The 20,012-nt window shown below is 59.2% G+C and overlaps 2 protein-coding genes across 5 annotated transcripts; one reads left to right on the top strand and one right to left on the bottom strand.

Moving 5' to 3' along the window:
• Positions 1-65: 65 nt before the first annotated feature.
• On the top strand, positions 66-14,406 carry MFAP2 (microfibril associated protein 2). Of its 4 annotated transcripts, none has more exons than XM_040084405.2 (9): positions 66-491; positions 7,027-7,113; positions 10,709-10,795; positions 11,553-11,579; positions 11,657-11,743; positions 13,356-13,397; positions 13,727-13,814; positions 13,907-13,980; positions 14,196-14,406. In XM_040084405.2, exons 2-9 carry the CDS (start codon positions 7,077-7,079, stop codon positions 14,297-14,299), a joined length of 546 nt encoding a protein of 181 aa, XP_039940339.1. In that variant the 5' UTR covers positions 66-491; positions 7,027-7,076; the 3' UTR covers positions 14,300-14,406. The 4 variants fall into 4 exon arrangements, with proteins under 4 accessions (XP_039940339.1, XP_058279303.1, XP_039940340.1 ...); XM_058423320.1 differs by lacking the exon at positions 66-491 and adding an exon at positions 2,355-2,433; XM_040084406.2 differs by lacking the exon at positions 66-491 and adding an exon at positions 2,502-2,561.
• Positions 14,407-17,308: 2,902 nt separating this feature from the next.
• LOC120762340 (uncharacterized) lies at positions 17,309-19,361 on the bottom strand. The gene is made up of 2 exons (XM_040084660.2): positions 19,267-19,361; positions 17,309-18,921 (listed from the first exon to the last, which is right to left on the bottom strand). Exon 2 carries the CDS (start codon positions 18,756-18,758, stop codon positions 17,664-17,666), a length of 1,095 nt encoding a protein of 364 aa, XP_039940594.1. The 5' UTR covers positions 18,759-18,921; positions 19,267-19,361; the 3' UTR covers positions 17,309-17,663.
• Between the last annotated feature and the right edge of the window lie 651 nt (positions 19,362-20,012).

The raw sequence follows: 20,012 nt of genomic DNA, 5'->3' as shown, positions 1-20,012 counted from the left end.
CCAATAAATTAACGCTTATTTCTTGGCTGCCGTCCGCGCTGCCCGCTGGCCGTGGGCTGGGGATGTCACGGGTGACTGAGCGCCCCTGGAGGCGGGAGAGAGCTTTCGGGGTCACCTCATTGCCAGCCGGGCTGGGAACCGCTCGGCTCGTTGCTCGAAAGCAGGGCCCGGAGCCAGGGATGACACCGCTGGGATTCCCCGCAGCCCAAACGGAGCTGAACGACCTTCTCTCCAGCTGGAATTTCCTAGAAAATAATTGCTGGAAAAGCCCAGGTGTCCTGGCCGAGCCTCCGAAACCTTCGCTCCTTCCAGCGGGGAGATGGAGCCGGGGAAGAGCAGCACGGAGAAAACCTTCCGGAGTTTTCCAGGATCCCGGGCTGCTTCCCGCAGGGATTCGCTTCCAGGGAAAGTCCGAAGGCCCTGCGAGCGGCGGCGGCGCCTCTCTGCGCTGGGGAGCCGGGATTCGGTCAGGAAATGAGGCACAAGCAGAGGTGAGAGGTCTCCTGCGGGCCCGGCCAAGCCGCCGTTGGTAAGCCAGGCTTCCCGAGAATCCCTGGAGAATCCCTCTGCGCTCGCCGGGTTTCGCCCGTTCCTGGCGAAGTTTTCAAAGCAGAAGCACCCGGGAGCCTCTTCCCCCTTGGAATTTCCGCCGATGGGTCGGGAGGGTGTTCCCGGCCCCGGGGATGGGTCACAAAGCCCAATTAATTCTGGGTTGGGACTGGCGGCCCCTGCCCCGGGTGGGGTGAGGATAACGCGGCAGCTGGGGTTTGGGGTATTTGGGGTGGTTTTATCCATCCTGGAAACTGGGAGATACGGGGATCTTTTGGGGATTTATCCATCCTCCGGCCTGGAAACTGGGGGATTTGGGGATCTTTTTGGGATTTATCCATCCTCCAGCCTGGAAACTGGGGGTTTGGGGGATGGTTTTGGGTTATATTCATCCTCCAGCCTGGAAACTGGGGGATTTGGGGATCTTTTTGGGTTATATCCATCCTCCAGCCTGGAAATTGATGGGGTTTGGGGGATGTTTTTGGATTATATCCATCCTTCAGCCTGGAAAACTGGGAGATACGGGGATCTTTTTTGGGTTTTATTCCATCCTCCAGCCTGGAAACAGGGGTTTGGGGATCTTTGTGGGGGTTTATCCATCCTTCAGCCCTGGAAACTGGGGGTTTGAGGATCTTTTTGGGGTTATCCATCCTTCAGCCTGGAAACAGGGGTTTGGGGATCCTTTTTAGGATTTTATCCATCCTCCAGCCTGGAAACTGAGGGGTTTGGGGGATGTTTTTGGATTATATCCATCCTTCAGCCTGGAAACTGGGAGATTTGGGGATCTTTTTGGGATTTATCCATCCTCCAGCCTGGAAACTATGGGGTTTTTGGAATATTTTTGTGTTTTATCCATCCTCCAGCATGGAAACTGAGGGGTTTGGGGGGTTATTTGGTGTTTATCCATCCTTCAGCCTGGAAGCTGGGGAGTTTTTGGAATATTTTTTGGTATTCATCCATTCTCCAGTCTGGAAACTGAGGGATTTGGGGATTCTTTTGGGGTTTATCCATCCTCCAGCCTGGAGAACCAGAGGAGAGGAGGGGGGAGCAGGTCCCAGCCCCATCTGCGTCTCCTCCTGCCTCTGAAAATCCCTCTTCTCCTGCGTTTTGCAGCCCTCAGACCGTCGTCCTGGTGCTCAGCGCTCGGCCCAAGCCAGCGTGGGCTGCTCGGAATCCGAGCCCCGGGAGAAAAATCTCCTCTGCTGGTCTCCAGAGACCTCCTCCCTTCGCCCCTTTCCCGTGATTTCACCCCGAGCCTGCAGGATCACCCCCAGCGCTGGCTCTGTGTCCGTGCCGAGCTGGGGGGGTTTGGGATGGTCCCGATCCCTCCGGGATCCTCCGGAACGCGCCAGGAGCGGGGGGAAGGGGGCCCCAGCGGGGGCTGCAGAGCCGGCGGCGGCCCCGGCCTGGGTGGGAAAAGCAGGATTTGGGGGGGATTTGGTCCTTTTCCTGCTCCGTCCCGGGATAAATCCCTCGCTGCCGGGAGGGAGCGGAATCCGCCCCTGGAGCGGGAGGGGTGCTGTGATCCCAGGATCCCGGATTTTGGGGGTGCAATGATTTTTTTTTTTTTTTTTTTCCCCAAGAGGTGACAGAGAAAATCCCCCGAGCTGCTGCTTCCATCGCTCCCTCCCCGCAGCCCCACAAACCCCTCCGCGCTTTTCCCTGGATTTAAAACTCATCTCACCGGGAGGAAAAAAAAAAAAAAAAAAAACCAACAAAAAACCCAGGGCGCAGCCCGTCGCGGGCGGCGCCCCCGTTCTCACGGGTGATCCTTGGCGGTTTTTTGTGGGTTTTCCCGGTTTTTTCCCCTCCCAGGCAGCGCGGGAGGGAGGAAGGGGCCGGCTCAGGTGTGGCTTTAGACCCAGCGGGATCCCCGTGCTGGAGGTAGGAGGTTTTTTTTGGGGTTTTTCTTGTTTGGTTTTGTTTTTTTTTTTACTCTCATTTCAATAGTTTTGGGGGAAGCGGAGAGAAGAGACCGAGGAGGTGGGCGAGGGCAGAGCGGGCACTGACCGGTAAGGAGCAGGGGAGGGAAATCCCCCCCAAATCCCTGGAATTCCGGGATATCCCCCCCCCACCAGCAGCTGAGCCCCCATTTTGAGGGCTCGGTGAAATCACCGCGAAAGCTCCGCAGCTCGGGAGCTCGGAAAAGTTGTTTTGGGACTTTTTAAACCTCACGAAACCGAACCCGCTGGGTTTTGGGGGCGCTGGAGGAACGGCAGCCGGGGGTGGGGGTGGGGACGGGGGCCCTGCTTGGAGGCCTGAAAGTTGTTGGAGATTTTTTTTTTTAACCACTTCCAAAAAGTCTAAAAACACCGCAGAGCCCGGAGGAAGCCGTGGGTTCGTTGGGTTTTGTTGGGGTTTTTTGTGAGTTTTTTCTTTTCCATCCTGGAAAGAGATTGTGGAAAAGGGATCTTTTATTCCGATTTATTTCGGGGGACGGGGCCCCCTGAGGTGATGTGTGCAAACGGGGATGGGGGCACCGAGTTCTTTTCTCTTCTTTACAGAGGCCAAAAAAAAAAGAGTGGAATCCTTTAATATTCCCTTTGTTCTCTCGCTCTCTGGCAACGAGAGAGCTGGGAGGGAAAAAAAAAAAAGGAAAAAGAAAAAAAAAAAGGGGGTGTAAAAGGGGGGGAAAAAAGAAAAAAAAAAAAGAAAAAAAGAAAGGAAAATGTGGGGAAAAAAAGCAAAGGCTGGGGGAGGGGGGAGATGCTGGGGGAAGGTGGGGTTTAGCAGAATGAAAGGGACTGTGGTGTTCTTTCCCCGGGGTTGATTGTTCCCAGATGTGCAGTTGCAAAAACATCTGGCGCGGTCGGAGCCGCCGGACCCCTGCACGGAGGGAGCGGAGCCTGGGGAAGGGAGGGGAGGGGAAGGGAGGGGAAGGACGGGGGGGACGGGGGCGGGAGGCGGCTTCATCCCCTCCTCGGAGGCCTGGGGTGAAGGGGGGACATCGTGGGGACGTCGTGGGGACGTCGCGGGGACGTCGGTGTCGCTCCGGGGTCTCTGCTGGGAGCAGCCGCTGGCGCCGCCGTCGCGGCAGACGTGACCCGACTGTCCCCGTCCCGCGGCCAAACCCTGCGAGCTCCGGCCAAGGCTTGGGGGAAATTCAGGGAACTGGAGCTCGGGAGAAGCTGCGCAGGCTGGAAACGGGGCTGGCAGGGAGGGCACTGTGTGAGGAGATGTGTCCTTGGGAGGGTGCGAGGACAGAGCAGTGGCCCGGGAGGTGGTGTGCATCTGTCCATCTGTCCCTCCATCCATCATGCATCCATCCGTCATCCATCCATCATCCATCCATCATCCATCATCCATCCATCCATCATCCATCATCCATCCATCATCCATCCATCCATCATCCATCCATCATCCATCCATCATCCATCCATCATCCATCCAGCCATCAGCCATCATCCATCATCCATCATCCATCCATCATCCATCCATCATCCATCCATCATCCATCCATCCATCATCCATCATCCATCATCCATCATCCATCCATCATCCATCCATCATCCATCCATCATCCATCCATCCATCATCCATCCATCATCCATCCATCATCCATCCTCCATCATCATCCATCCATCATCCATCCATCCATCATCCATCATCCATCCATCATCCATCATCCATCCATCATCCATCCATCCATCCATCATCCATCCATCATCCATCCATCATCCATCATCCATCATCCATCCATCCATCCATCTCCATCCATCCATCCATCCATCATCCATCCATCCATCCATCCATCATCCATCAATCCATCATCCATCATCCATCATCCATCATCCATCCATCATCCATCCATCCATCCATCCATCATCCATCCATCCATCATCCATCCATCATCCATCATCCATCCATCATCCATCCATCCATCATCCATCATCCATCATCCATCCATCCATGGATGGAGCGGGGAGGGAATCCCTGGAGGATCCCTCACTCTTGGGTTGGATGGGATCCCTGGAATGTGCAGGATGGGATCATTGGAGGATCCCACACCCAGAGCTGATGTAGGATTGGATCCCTGCAGGATCCCACACTCTGGGGCTGCTGCAGGATTGGGTCCCTGCAGGATCCCACACCCAGAGCTGCTGCAGGATTGGATCCCTGGAAGATCCCACACACTGGGCCTGGATGTGATCTCTGGAAGGTGCAGGATGGGATCATTGGAGGATCCCACACCCAGAGCTGATGTAGGATTGGATCCCTGCAGGATCCCACACTCTGGGGCTGCTGTAGGATTGGATCCCTGCAGGATCCCACACTCTGGGGCTGCTGCAGGATTGGATCCCTGCAGGATCCCACACTCTGGGGCTGCTGCAGGATGGGATCCCTGCAGGATCCCACACCCAGAGCTGATGTAGGATTGGATCCCTGCAGGATCCCACACTCTGGGGCTGATGTAGGATTGGATCCCTGCAGGATCCCACACCCCAGAGCTGCTGCAGGATTGGATCCCTGCAGGATCCCACACCCCAGAGCTGCTGTAGGATTGGATCCCTGCAGGATCCCACACTCTGGGGCTGCTGTAGGATTGGATCCCTGCAGGATCCCACACCCAGAGCTGCTGTAGGATTGGATCCCTGCAGGATCCCACACCCAGAGCTGCTGCAGGATTGGATCCCTGCAGGATCCCACACCCAGAGCTGCTGTAGGATTGGATCCCTGCAGGATCCCACACCCAGAGCCGCTGCAGGATTGGATCCCTGCAGGATCCCACACCCCAGAGCTGCTGTAGGATTGGATCCCTGCAGGATCCCACACCCCAGAGCTGCTGTAGGATTGGATCCCTGCAGGATCCCACACTCTGGGGCTGATGTAGGATTGGATCCCTGCAGGATCCCACACCCCAGAGCTGCTGTAGGATTGGATCCCTGCAGGATCCCACACTCTGGGGCTGATGCAGGATTGGATCCCTGGAGAATCCCACACCCCAGAGCTGCTGCGGCCGGTCCCACTGACCCTTCCCAAGTGTGGTGGGGCTGGAGCCGCATTCCCCCCGGGATCTCTCCCGGCACGGGGGTTTGATGTTCCCACCCCTCAGGGATGAGATTCCAAAGGGCTTCTCTCGCCCGTGCCTCAGTTTCCCTGCCGTGGCAGCAGAGCCGGGAGAGCCCGGGGAGGATCCCCCCATCCGAGCGCCGGGAATGCCGGCGGGATTCATCCTCAAACTCCTTCTCCTGGATTCCAGAGGAGGTTTTGGGGAGAATTTCTCTTTTTCCCCCCGGAGCTGCTGGGGATGGGGGCAGGGCGGCGGGCATTCCTGCCCCGCATCGCCCCGGGAACAGCGGGATTGGGAAACGCCGGGGAGCCGCGAGGCCGCCAAAGCCCGCGGGATTCTCCTCAAAATCGGGAGTTTCTCCTCAAATCCTCAATTTCCTTTGGATTCAGGGGAGCAAACGTAGCATCCCCCCGAAACAAGGAATTGGAAACCTCGGGAAAGGAGCCCCAAAGTTCCGCTCCGGGGGATCCCTCTCCTCCCACATCCTGGGAGTGATCCTGAGAGTGATCCCAACATCTGGGAGTGACCCCAACATCCTGGGAGTGATCCTGGGAGTGATCCCAGCATCCCGGGAGTGATCCTGACATCTCGGGAATGATCCTGGGAGTGATCCCGGATCCTTGGAGCTATCCTGACATCCCAGCTGTGATCCCGGATCCTGGGAGTGATCCCAACACCCTGGGAGGGATCCCGACCCCCAGGAATGCTGGCAGTGTTCCCTCATCTCGGGAATGATTCTGGGAGTGATCCTGACACCCTGGGAGCGATCCCAACATCCCGGGAGTGATCATGGCAGTGATCCTGCATCCCGGCAGTGATCCCGCATCCTGGGAATGATCTCAGCAGTTATCCCAACATCCCAACAGTGATCCTGCAGTGATCCCGCATCCCAGCAGTGATCCTGCATCCTGGCAGTGATCTCACATCCTGGGAATGATCCTGGGAGTGATCCTGACACCCAGGGAGTGATCCCAACATCCCTCAAATGATCCCAACAATGATCCCACATCCCAGTAGTGATCCCACATCCCGGCAGTGATCCCGGCAGTGATCCCACATCCCGGCAGTGATCCCGCATCCCGGCAGTGATCCCGCATCCCAGCAGTGATCCCAACAATGATCCCACATCCCAGTAGTGATCCCACATCCCGGCAGTGATCCCGGCAGTGATCCCACATCCCGGCAGTGATCCCGCATCCCGGCAGTGATCCCAACAATGGTCCCACATCCCGGCGGTGATCCCTGATCCCACATCCCGGCGTTTCTCCTCCCTGCTCCTCCCCCGGGATATTCCAGGGCTCGGTCCCTGCGAGTGCCCTGGGAGCTGCGGGAAGCCTTTCTGGGGAATTCCTGGGTTTCCCAGGATCTGGAGGGGGAGAACATCCTCAGATCCGCCTCCCAGGGCAGGAGTGGGGCAGCGTCCCCCCGTGTCCCCTCCCTCTGAATTCCCTCTGTTCCGCTTCCAGACTCCTCCGGCTGCATCCCGGCCGCGCTCCCGCCCCGCCGCTGCAGCAGGATGAGATCCGCGGAGCTGCTGCTGCTGTGCCTGCCAGGTGAGCGGCCCCGCACCCCTCGGATCCCCACAATCCGCAGTTCCCAGCTCCCTGGTTTTACGGGTTTCCTCATTTTCAAACCCCAAGGCACGCGTGGAGGGGCCAATCTCTCATTTTCGGGATCTAAACACCATTTGTAGAGCTGAAAACCTGATTTTTTGTGTCCCAAAGCCTCATTTTTACACCCCAAACCCTCATTTTTCCATCCCAAACCCTCATTTTTCCATCCCAAACCCTCATTTTTCCATCCCAAACACTCATTTTTCCATCCCAAACCCTCATTTTTCCATCCCAAACACTCATTTTTCCATCCCAAACCCTCATTTTTCCATCCCAAACACTCATTTTTACACCCCAAACACTCATTTTTCCATCCCAAACACTCATTTTTCCATCCCAAACCCTCATTTTTACACCCCAAACACTCATTTTTCCATCCCAAACCCTCATTTTTGCATCCCAAACACTCATTTTTCCATCCCAAACACTCATTTTTACACCCCAAACACTCATTTTTACACCCCAAACACTCATTTTTACCTCCCTAAACCTAAGCTTTCACTCCCAAATCCTCACTTTTGGCGCCCACAGCTCTGATCCTGTGGTTGAAAACCTCGGAACGGTTTTTTATGGCACAAACCCTCATTTCTAACTCCCGAATTCCCCTTCCGAGGTCTCAATGTTCATCTTAATGACAAAATCCTCATTTTTAAGGCCCGAAGTTCTGCTTTGAAAGTCCAAAGCCGCTGATTTGGACCCCAGAGTTTTGTTTGCAGATACCCAAATACCCAATTTTTTGGCCCAAAGTCTCATTTTTACCTTCCAGAGTCTCATTTTTGGGGGATCAGAGCCTCCAAAAATCCATTTTTAGGGTTCCACGTGTTAATTTTTGGTGCCAAAGCATCGTTTGAGGGATGATCAGGAGGTGGCCGCAGCTCCCAGCGGTTTTTAGGTGGCTGCACCATCACTCATTCCCTGTTATTCCCAAAATTCCCCCCCAAAATCCCGCCTCGGGCTCATCTTTGGGCTGGGAAGGGCTGTGAGCTGGGGCCACGAGGCACCGAGCGCGTCCCTCGCTCCCTGGGGACACGGAGTTGGCACAAAACCGGGACAAAATCCAGGAAAATGTAATTTACACCCCCCGGGAGTTGGCAGAGGCGAGATGGAAACGAGCAGGGAGGGGACGGAGCCGGAGCCAGGAAAAGTTTGGGTGAAACCGGCTCCGCACAAAGGCTGGAGGACACATGGAAAACATTCCAGGGGCGAGGGAAGGGGGCAGGAGCCTCGGAGCCCATCCCGGCAGAATTCCCGGCTCCATGAGCCTCAGAGCCCATCCCGGCAGCATTCCCAGCCTCAGAGCCCATCCCAGCAGCATTCCCGGCTCCATGAGCCCATCCCAGCAGCATTCCCGGCTCCATGAGCCCATCCCAGCAGCATTCCCGGCTCCATGAGCCCATCCCAGCAGCATTCCCGGCTCCATGAGCCCATCCCAGCAGCATTCCCAGCCCCGGGAGCCTCAGAGCTCATCCCAGCAGCATTCCCGGCTCCATGAGCCCATCCCGGCAGCATTCCCAGCTCCATGAGCCCATCCCAGCAGCATTCCCAGCCCCAGAGCCCATCCCAGCAGCATTCCCAGCTCCATGAGCCTCAGAGCCCATCCCAGCAGCATTCCCAGCCCCAGAGCCCATCCCAGCAGCATTCCCGGCCCCGGGATGCTCCTGTGTCCGGGATACGAGGGATGGAGCGTGTCCCGGGGGTGAGGTGCTCTGATCCTGCCCTTCCCGGGAATTCTGATCCCTTCGGCTCTTCCATGGTGGGTGTGGAGCTCATCGCGCTCTGGATCCACCGCAGGAGGAGCTCCAAGGGGCTGCAGGGGCTTGGAGCATCCCTGGGGTCACCTCTGGGATCACCGGGGTCACCAGGGATCACCAGGGGTCACCTCAGGGATCAGCTCTGGGGTCACCAGGGATCACCAGGGATCATCAGGGATCAGCTCTGGGGTCACCAGGGATCACCAGGGATCATCAGGGATCAGCTCTGTGGTCACCAGGGATCACCGGGGGTCACCTCTGGGATCACCTCTGGGATCAGCTCTGGGATCAGCTCTGGGATCAGCTCTGGGATCAGCTCTGGGATCACCTGGGAGCTGCAGGAACCCCGTGCTGGAGCTGCTCGTGCATCCCTGAGCATCCCAAACCCTTCTCCCACTCTCCCGGGGCTGTGAGGCCCTGAGGACAAAGGGGTGGGATTTGGGATGGTGGGAGCAGGGAATTCCGGGTTTGGGATCTCTGTGGGGGCCCAAATCCCACATTCAGGGCATCCGTGGGAATCCTGGATCCTGGGTTTGGGAGTTCATGGGGATCCCAGGTTTGGGATGTCCATGGGAATCCTGAATCCCAGTTTGGGGTGTGTGTGGGATTCCCGGATCCCGGTTTGGGTTGTCCGTGGGATTCCCAGATCCCGGTTTGGAATCTCCATGAGATTCCCAGATCCCAGTTTGGGGTATCCATGGGATTCCCGGATCCCAGTTTGGGGTGTCCGTGGGACTCCCGGATCCCGGTTTGGGGTGTACGTGGGATTCCCAGATCCCGGTTTGGGGTGTCCGTGGGATTGCGGGATCCCGGGTTGGGGTGTCCGTGGGATTCCCAGATCCCGGTTTGGGGTGTCCATGGGATCCCCAGATCCCAGTTTGGGGTGTCCGTGGGATTCCCGAATCCCGGGTTGGGGTGTCCGTGGGACTCCCGGATCCCGGTTTGGGGTGTCCGTGGGACTCCCGGATCCCGGTTTGGGGTGTCCGTGGGATCCCCGGATCCCGGTTTGGGGTGTCCGTGGGATTCCTGGATCCTGGTTTGGGGTGTACGTGGGATTCCCGGATCCCGGTTTGGGGTGTACATGGGATTCCCGGATCCTGGTTTGGGGTGTACGTGGGATTCCCGGATCCCGGTTTGGGGTGTACATGGGATTCCCGGATCCCGGTTTGGGGTGTACGTGGGATTCCCAGATCCCGGTTTGGGGTGTCCGTGGGATTCCCGGATCCCGGTTTGGGGTGTACGTGGGATTCCCAGATCCCGGTTTGGGGTGTCCGTGGGATTGCGGGATCCCGGGTTGGGGTGTCCATGGGATCCCCAGATCCCAGTTTGGGGTGTCCGTGGGATTCCCGAATCCCGGTTTGGGGTGTCCGTGGGATCCCTGGATCCCAGTTTGGGGTGTGTGTGGGATCCCCGGATCCCGGTTTGGGGTGTCCGTGGGATTCCCAGATCCCGGGTTGGGGTGTCCGTGGGATCCCTGGATCCTGGTTTGGGGTGTCCATGGGATCCCCAGATCCCGGTTTGGGGTGTCCGTGGGATTCCCAGATCCCGGGTTGGGGTGTCCGTGGGATCCCTGGATCCCGGTTTGGGGTGTCCGTGGGATCCCTGGATCCCGGTTTGGGGTGTGTGTGGGATTCCCAGATCCTGGGTTGGGGTGTCCGTGGGATTCCCGGATCCCGGTTTGGGGTGTCCGTGGGATCCCTGGATCCCGGTTTGGGGTGTCCGTGGGATCCCCGGATCCCGGGTTGCGGTGCCCTGACCCACTGACCCGTGCCCGTGTCCCGCAGCGCTCCTGGCGCAGGGACAGTACAGCCGGTTCGAGGGCATCACCTATCCCGAGCCGGTCCAGTATTCCCAGTACGACCAGCAGGCAGGTGAGAGCCGGCAGCACGGACACCACCGCTCGGATCCCTCCTCCCGCTCCCCTCCGCTCCGTCCCGTTCCTCCCGCCCCTGGAATTCCCAATATTCCCATCTCCTCCCTGTGCCCTCCCAATTCTTTATTAAACCTTTATCCAATTCTTTATTAAACATTTATCCAATTCTTTATTAAACCTTTATCCAAATCTTTATTAAACATTTATCCAATTCTTTATTAAACCCTAATCCAATTATTTATTAAACCCTTATCCAATTATTTATTAAACCTTTATCCAATTATTTATTAGACCCTTATCCAATTATTTATTAGGCCCTTATCCAATTCTTTATTAAACATTTATCCAATTCTTTATTAAACCCTAATCCACTTATTTATTAAACCCTTATCCAATTATTTATTAAACCCTTATCCAATTATTTATTAGGCCCTTATCCAATTCTTTATTAAACCCTTACCCAACTATTTATTAAACCTTTATCCAATTCTTTATTAAACCCTTACCCAACTATTTATTAAACCTTTATCCAATTCTTTATTAAACCCGTACCCAACTATTTATTAAAACTTTACCCAATTAATTTTTAAACTTTTATTCATCCCAAATCCCCACCTGGCTCTGGCTCATCCCTGGAGTGGCTGGAGGGGGTTTTCCTGACCCACCACCGAATTCCAGGGATCTCATTTCCCGGTCCCCACGGGATGAGTTTTCTCCCTAAGCCCATCCTCAGGCTGTTTCTGTTTTATCCCCAGAAATTCAGGATTACTACGACTACCACGGTGAGTGTTTCCCGCTGGGATGCCGGGGGTTGTCAGGATTTTGGGGTGTCCCTGCATTTTGGGGTCTGTCCTTGCAGATGTCACCCCCCGAGCCCCGGAGGAGCAGTTCCGGTACCAATCCCAGCAGCAATCCCAGCAGGAAACTGTGCCGGCCCCGACCCCAGGTGGGTGACAGTGCCAGGGGGGTGACAGAGCCAGGGGGTGACAGCGCCAGGGGGTGACAGAGCCAGGGAGGGTGACAGTGCCAGGGGGGGTGACAGTGCCGGGGGGGTGACAGCACCAGGGGGTGACAGAGCCAGGGGGTGACAGAGCCAGGGGGTGACAGCGCCAGGGGGTGACACTGTCCAGGGGGGTGACAGTGCCAGGGGGTTACAGCTCCTGGGGTGGGTGACAGTGTCCAGGGGGTGACAGTGCCAGAGGGTGACAGTGCTGGGGTGGGTGACAGTGCCCAGGGAGGGTGACAGTGCCCAGGGGGGGTGACAGTGCCAGGGGGTGACAGTGCCAGGGGGTGACAGCTCCTGGGGTGGGTGACAGTGTCCAGGGGGTGACAGTGCCAGAGGGTGACAGTGCTGGGGTGGGTGACAGTGCCCAGGGGGTGACAGCGCCAGGGGGTGACAGTGCCAGGGGGTGACAGTGCCAGGGGGTGACAGAGCCAGGGGGGGTGACAGAGCCGGGGGGGTGACAGCGCCAGGGGGTGACAGCGCCAGGGGGTGACAGAGCCAGGGGGGGTGACAGAGCCAGGGGGTGACAGTGCTGGGGTGGGTGACAGTGCCCAGGGAGGGTGACAGAGCCAGGGGGTGACAGCTCCTGGGGTGGGTGATAGTGCCAGCGTGGGTGACAGTGCTGGGGTGGGTGACAGTGCCCAGGATGGGTGACAGCTCCTGGGGTGGGTGACAGTGCCCAGGGTGGGTGACAGTGCCCAGGATGGGTGACAGTGCTCAGGGGGGTGACACTGTCCAGGGGGGTGACAGTGCCAGGGGGGTGATAGTGCCAGGGAGTGACAGTGCCAGGGGGGTGACAGTGCCCAGAGTGGGTGACAGTGCCAGGGGGTGACAGCTCCTGGGGTGGGTGACAACTCCTGGGGTGGGTGGCAGTGCTGGGGTGGGTGACAGTGCCCTGCAGTGGGTGACAGCCCCTGGGGTGGGTGACAATGCCCAGGATGGGTGACAGTGCCCAGGCTGGGTGACAGTGCCCAGGATGGGTGACAGCCCCAGGGTAGGTGACAGTGCTCAGGGTGGGTGACAGCCCCAGGACGGGTGACAGCCCCAGGGTGGGTGACAGCCCCCGGGTGGGTGACAGCCCCAGGGTAGGTGACAGTGCTCAGGCTGGGTGACAGCCCCCGGGTGGGTGACAGCCCCCGGGTGGGTGACAGCCCCAGGACAGGTGACAGCCCCAGGACAGGTGACAGCCCCCCCGGGCTGGGGAGCCCCTCCCCTGCCCCCCCAGCCCAGCCGTGCTCCCCCGGAGCAGCCGAGAGTGCTCCAGCCCTAAAATCCAGGGAAAGGGCAGGGAGAGGCTTCTGCTTCATCCTGAAATTCCCTCCCCTGTCCCCGTGTCCCCGTGTCCCCGTGTCCTACTGTCCCCCTGTCCCGTGTCCCGCTGTCCCGCTGTCCCGCTGTCCCCCTGTCCCCTGTCCCCCTGTCCCCGTGTCCTACTGTCCCCGTGTCCTGCTGTCCCCTCTCCCCTATCCCCCTGTCCCTTGTCCCTCTGTCCCCCTGTCCCCCTGTCCCCTCTCCCCTGTCCCCCTGTCCCCCTGTCCCCTTTGTCCCCCCTCAGCTGCGGTGCCCGAGACGGAGCCCACGGAGCCGGGACCGCTCGGTGAGTGCCGACCCCACCCCACGACCTCCGCCCGCCCTCCTCCCCCTGGAGCCGGGCTGTGCCCCCGGGAGGCGACAATCGGGGCGGGGGAGGCGACAATCGGGACCGGGGAGGCGACAATCGGGGCAGGGGAGGGGACAGTCGGGACCGGGGAGGCGACAATCGGGGCGGGGGAGGCGACAATCGGGACCGGGGAGGCGACAATCGGGGCAGGGGAGGCGACAATCGGGACCGGGGAGGCGACAATCGGGACCGGGGAGGGGACAATGGCGGCGGGGGAGGCACAGTCGGGGCTGGCTGAGGAATTCCCGGGATTCCCGGTCCCGCAGATTGCCGGGAGGAGCAGTACCCCTGCACCCGGCTCTACTCCGTGCACAAGCCCTGCAAGCAGTGCCTGAACGAGATCTGCTTCTACAGGTGCGTGACGGAGGGGAAGCGTTCCCTGCTCCCTCTGGAGATTTTGGGAACGCCCCTGCTTCACATCCTTTCTATCCCAAAATAAATTCCAGCCTCCGCCGAGTTTACGTCATCAACAAGGAGATCTGCGTCCGCACGGTGTGCGCCCACGAGGAGCTGCTGCGAGGTGAGCGGGGGCACCCCGGAGAACCGGGGCCATCCCCACCCAAATATCCCAATCACCCTTTTCCCCGTGATTTTGGGGAGGGAAAACCCCGCTGCACCCGAGCTCCAGGGAGCCCCGGAGCAGAGCGGGACCGCGCTTTGGGGTGGGGCCGGGATGGGGGGCGTTCCTCGCTGCTCTCCAGGAGTTTTCCAGGGATAATGCCTCGCTCCCCGCAGCCGACCTGTGCCGGGACAAGTTCTCCAAGTGCGGGGTGATGGCCACGAGCGGCCTGTGCCAGAGCGTGGGCGCGTCCTGCGCCCGCAGCTGCGGCGGCTGCTGAGCGCCGGCACCGCCCCGGGACCCCGGCCTGGGACCCCGGCCCCGCCCCGGGACCGCTCCGGGATCACCCCGAGACTCCGCTCCGGGACCCCGACCCCGCTCCGGGACCCCGACCCCGCTCCGGGACCGCCCCGGGACCCCGACCCCACCCCGGGACCGCTCCGGGATCACCCCGAGACTGCGCTCCGGGACCCCGACCCCGCTCCGGGACCGCCCCGGGACCCTGACCCCACCCCGGGACTGCCATGGACCCCGGCCTGGGACCCCGACCCCGCTCCGGGACCCCGGCCTGGGACCCTGGCTTGGGACCCCGGACCCCGGCCTGGGACCCTGCTCCGGGACCCCGCTCCGGGACCCCGGCCTGGGACCCGGGCTCCGGACCCAGGCTCCGGACCCCGACCCCGGCCTGGGACCGCCCGGGGACCCCGCTCCGGACCCCGGCCTGGGTCTGGGACCACTGCTCCGGGACCCTGGCCTGGGACCCCGGCCCCATTCCCTGCCCCGCTCCGTACCCCGGCCCCCGCTCCGGGACCCCGCTCCGGGACCCCGGCCCCACTCCGGGACCCCGGCCCCGCTCCCGGCCCCTCTCCGGACCCGCCCCGCGCCGCTGGAGATCCCGTGCATGACCGAGCAGCTTCCCGAAACCCCGGGATTCCTCTTCTTTTTGTGCACATAATAATTAAAACAGGGGGGGTTTATTAATTTTGTGCCTTTCTCTGTTCTCTGGTGGAGGGGGGGAGCCCCGGTCCCTGTGTGGAGGATCCCATTTTTGGGGATTATTCCCAATGTTTGGGTTCCCGGCTCCTTCCTTTGGGGTTATTCCCAGTTGTGGGTGGGTTCTGAACAATCCCCAGCCCCGCACACGGCAGGTTCGATGGTTTGGGGTGGTTTAGGGCTTTTGGGGTGTGAAACGCTCGATTTTGGGGTGGTCACTGGCGGCTGTGGGGGCTCGGTTTGGAGCGGTTCCTATAGGAAGAAGAGCGGTATGGAAATGTTCGGGGCAAGGTCGGGGTCACTTATAGACAATAAAGGGGCTTGGGTGGGTTTGGGGCTGGCTTTGGGGTGCTGCCTGCTTCCCCTATAGAAGGTCTGCTGTGTTTAGGGTCCCCTACAGAAAGGGCAGGGGTTGGGGTCTCACTGTGTTTAGGGTGCCCTATAGGAAGGGCAGGGGTTGGGGTCTGTGCTGTGTTTAGGGTGCCCTATAGGAAGGGCAGGGGTTGGGGTCTGTGCTGTGTTTAGGGTGCCCTATAGGAAGGGCAGGGGTTGGGGTCTGTGCTGTGTTTAGGGTCCCCTATAGGAAGGGCAGGGGTTGGGGTCTGTGCTGTGTTTTTTAGGGTCCCCTATAGAAAGGGCAGGGTTTGGGGTCTGTGCTGTGTTTAGGGTGCCCTATAGGAAGGGCAGGGGTTGGGGTCTGTGCTGTGTTTAGGGTGCCCTATAGGAAGGGCAGGGGTTGGGGTCTGTGCTGTGTTTAGGGTCCCCTATAGGAAGGGCAGGGTTTGGGGTCTGTGCTGTGTTTAGGGTGCCCTATAGGAAGGGCAGGGTTTGGGGTCTGTGCTGTGTTTAGGGTCCCCTATAGGAAGGGCAGGGTTGGGGTCTGTGCTGTGTTTAGGGTCCCCTACAGAAAGGGCAGGGGTTGGGGTCTCACTGTGTTTAGGGTGCCCTATAGAAAGGGCAGGGTTGGGGTCTGTGCTGTGTTTAGGGTCCCCTATAGAAAGGGCAGGGTTGGGGTCTGTGCTGTGTTTAGGGTCCCCTATAGAAAGGGCAGGGTTGGGGTCTGTGCTGTGTTTTTTAGGGTCCCCTATAGAAAGGGCAGGGTTGGGGTCTGTGCTGTGTTTAGGGTCCCCTATAGGAAGGGCAGGGTTGGGGTCTGTGCTGTGTTTAGGGTCCCCTATAGGAAGGGCAGGGTTGGGGTCTGTGCTGTGTTTAGGGTCCCCTACAGAAAGGGCAGGGGTTGGGGTCTGTGCTGTGTTTAGGGTGCCCTATAGAAAGGGCAGGGTTGGGGTCTGGCAGTGTTTTTTAGGGTTTCCTACAGAAAGGGCAGGGTTGGGGTCTGTGCTGTGTTTTTTAGGGTTTCCTACAGAAAGGGCAGGGGTTGGGGTCTCACTGTGTTCAGGGTCCCCTACAGAAAGGGCAGGGGTTGGGGTATGGCAGTGTTTAGATCCCCTATAGAAAGGGCAGGGGTTGGGGTCTGGCAGTGTTTAGATCCCCTATAGAAAGGGCAGGGTTGGGGTCTGGCAGTGTTTAGGGTCCCCTATAGAAAGGGCAGGGGCTGGGGTGCATGTGGAGGGAGCAGGGTGGGGTGTAGGGGATGGGGATTTTCTGAAGGTCTTTGTAGGGAATTGTGTAGGAAAGCTCAGAGATATAGGGACAGCTCTGATATAGGGACAGCTCAGAGATATAGGGACAACTCAGATATAGGGACAGCTCAGAGATATAGGGACAACTCAGAGATATAGGGACAGCTCTGATACAGGGACAGCTCTGATACAGGGACAGCTCTGATATAGGGACAGCTCTCAGCTATAGGGACAGCTCAGATATAGGGACAGCTCAGATATAGGGACAGCTCTTGTCTGTGGTATGTCTCACATACAGAGTGTGTGTCTGTAGGGTTTCTGTAGGGTTTCTGTAGGGTGTACCTTTCATCTGCAGCCTGTTTCTCTTGCCTATGGGGTGCAGAACCGGTCTGTAGGGTGCAGCTCTTCTCTGAGGTGGGCAGCCCCTTTTATAGGGTACAGCTCTCACAACAGGGAGCATCTCATCTATAGGGTCTGTTTCCCCTCTATAGGGTGAATTTCCCCTCTGTAGGGTGAATTTCCCATCTGTAGGGTGAATTTCTCCCAAAGCTTCTCTCTCAGCTTTATCACCACCATTATTTGCTATTTATTATGATTCCTTATCCTTTATTCTTCATTATTATTATTATTATTATTGGGTTTTAATTTCTATTATTATTATTATTATTATTATTATTATTATTATTATTATTGTTATTATTTGGGGACCTAATCCAAACCCAATTCAAATCTGGGCATTCCCAAAAATGCCAACTTCCCCCAAGAAATCCCTCAGAACTCCCAGTTCTGGATTTCCCACGTTTATTCCCAACACGACTGAGGGGGGTCAGAGCCACCCCCTCTGTTCCCGTGGCTTTCCCAACCTCGGCCTGCCCCGGAGCACCAGTAAAAACCCCAAATTCCCAAAAATTCTGTACAAAAACCCCGCTAGTTCCTAAAAAAATCCTTCAAAAAGCACAAATCCGGGGAGTTTTCTGTTAGAAAAAGGGGGAAAATTAGGAGGCTAAAGAGCAATAGATCAGTTGGGTCTTCTGGGGTGAAAACAAGGGAATATTCCCCGTTTTTTGGTTAAAAAACACAACAGGAAAATGGGTGAACCATCCATGAGGTCCTAAATTGTACCAAAAATAGAGAAATTGTGTCTGCTGGTGGGAAAAGTGCAGCGTTTTCCCGGAGAAAAGGGAATGCGGAGACAAAAACCGTTCCTGGAGAAAAGGGAATGCGGAGACAAAAATCGCTGTGGGCTTGGAGCACAAGGGTGGGGACGGAGCCTCCAATCCCAGAGCTGTGCCGGGCTCTGCTGTGGGTTTTGGGATGGGGGATGGGGATGGATCCTCCAATCCCAGAGCTGTGCCAGGCTCTGCTGTGGATTTTGGGATCAGGGATGGGGGTGGGGATGGATCCTCCAATCCCAGAGCTGTGCCGGGCTCTGCTGTGGGTTTTGGGATCAGGGATGGGGATGGGGATGGATCGTCCAATCCCAGAGCTGTGCCGGGCTCTGTTGTGGGTTTTGGGATCAGGGATGGGGATGGATCCTCCAATCCCAGAGCTGTGCCAGGCTCTGCTGTGGGTTTTGTGGTCAGGGATGGGGATGGATCCTTCAATCCCTGAGCTGTGCCGGGCTCTGCTGTGGATTTTGGGATCAGGGATGGGGATGGATCCTCCAATCCCAGAGCTGTGCCGGGCTCTGCTGTGGGTTTTGGGATCAGGGATGGGGATGGATCCTCCAATCCCAGAGCTGTGCCCAGCTCTGCTGTGGATTTTGGGATCAGGGATGGGGATGGGGATGGGGATGGATCCTTCAATCCCAGAGCTGTGCCGGGCTCTGCTGTGGGTTTTGGGATCAGGGATGGGGATGGATCCTTCAATCCCTGAGCTGTGCCGGGCTCTGCTGTGGGTTTTGGGATCAGGGATGAGGATGGGGATGGGGATGGATCCTCCAATCCCAGAGCTGTGCTGGTCTCTGCTGTGGATTTTGGGATCAGGGATGGGGATGGGGATGGGGACGGATCCTCCAATCCCAGAGCTGTGCTGGTCTCTGCTGTGGGTTTTGGGATCAGGGATGGGGATGGATCTCCCCATCCCTGAGTTCTGCCCGGCTCTGCTGTGGGTTTTGGGATCGGGGATGGGATCAGGGATGGAGATGAGGATGGATCTCCCCATCCCTGAGTTCTGCCAGGCTCTGCAGCGGGTTTTGGGATCGGGGATGGATCCCGCTCATCCCTGAGCGGAGCTGTGCCGGTCCCTGCGGATGTCCCGGAATTCCCGCAATTCCCTAAGTTCCGCTGGGATGTCGCTGCAGCTCCTGCTCCTTGAGCAGCGCGATCTGCAGGAGGGACGGGAGGCTGTGGGACCGGGCCGTGTCCCCCCGGGCTGTCCCCGTGTGTCCCCGGGCTGTCCCCGTGTCCCCGTGTCCTCCCCCGGGCTGTCCCCGTGTCCCCCCGGGCTGTCCCCATTTCCTCCCCCGGGCTGTCCCCGTGTGTCCCCGGGCTGTCCCCGTGTCCCCACCGGGCTATTCCAGTGTCCCCCCAGGTGTCCCCCCAGGTTCTGCCCCTTGTCCCCCCGGGCTGTTCCCGTGTCCACTCTACCGTGTCCCCGTGTGTCCCCGTGTGTCCCCCGTGTGTCCCCGTGTCCCCCCCAGCCGTGTCCCCGTGTCCCGGTGTCCCCTCACCTGCTCCTCCAGGCCGCCGCGGCCGAGCCGGAGCCGCTCCAGCTCCCGCTGCAGCTCCGCGGGCGCCTCGGGGAGCGGCCGGGCCCGGAGCTCCAGCGCCGACACCTGCGCCTGCGGGAGCGGTGAGGGGTACCCAGAGCGGGCACGGCCTGCGCCGGGCACCGCGGAACAGCGCAGAGCCGGCACCGGCACCGGCACCGGCACCGGCACCGGCACCGGCACCGGCACCGCCCGGCCCGCTGCAGGGTGCCATCCCGGTACCGGCACCGCCCGGCCCGCTGCAGGGTGCCATCCCGGTACCAGAACTGCCCGGCCCGCTGCAGGGTGCCATCCCAGAACCGGCACCGCCTGGCCCGCTGCAGGGTGCCATCCCGGTACCAGAACTGCCCGGCCCGCTGCAGGGTGCCATCCCGGTACCGGCACCGCCCGGCCCGCTGCAGGGTGCCATCCCGGTACCGGTACCGGCCGGCCCGCTGCAGGGTGCCATCCTGGTACCGGCACCGCCCGGCCCGCTGCAGGGTGCCATCCCGGTACCAGAACTGCCCGGCCCGCTGCAGGGTGCCATCCCGGTACCGGCACCGCCCGGCCCGCTGCAGGGTGCCATCCCGGTACCGGTACCGGCCGGCCCGCTGCAGGGCGCCATCCTGGTACTGGCACTGAGACCATTCCCAGTGGAACGAGCCCAGCTCCATCCCGGTACCAGCACAGGGACCATTCCCATCGGGATGAGCTCCCATAAAGGGCAG

Source organism: Hirundo rustica, chromosome 22 (genome assembly GCF_015227805.2).
Source record: "Hirundo rustica isolate bHirRus1 chromosome 22, bHirRus1.pri.v3, whole genome shotgun sequence".
NCBI classification, from domain to species: domain Eukaryota; kingdom Metazoa; phylum Chordata; class Aves; order Passeriformes; family Hirundinidae; genus Hirundo; species Hirundo rustica.
The sequence above is the reverse complement of the archived record's forward strand: the minus strand, read 5'-3'. Positions and strand labels throughout refer to the sequence as shown.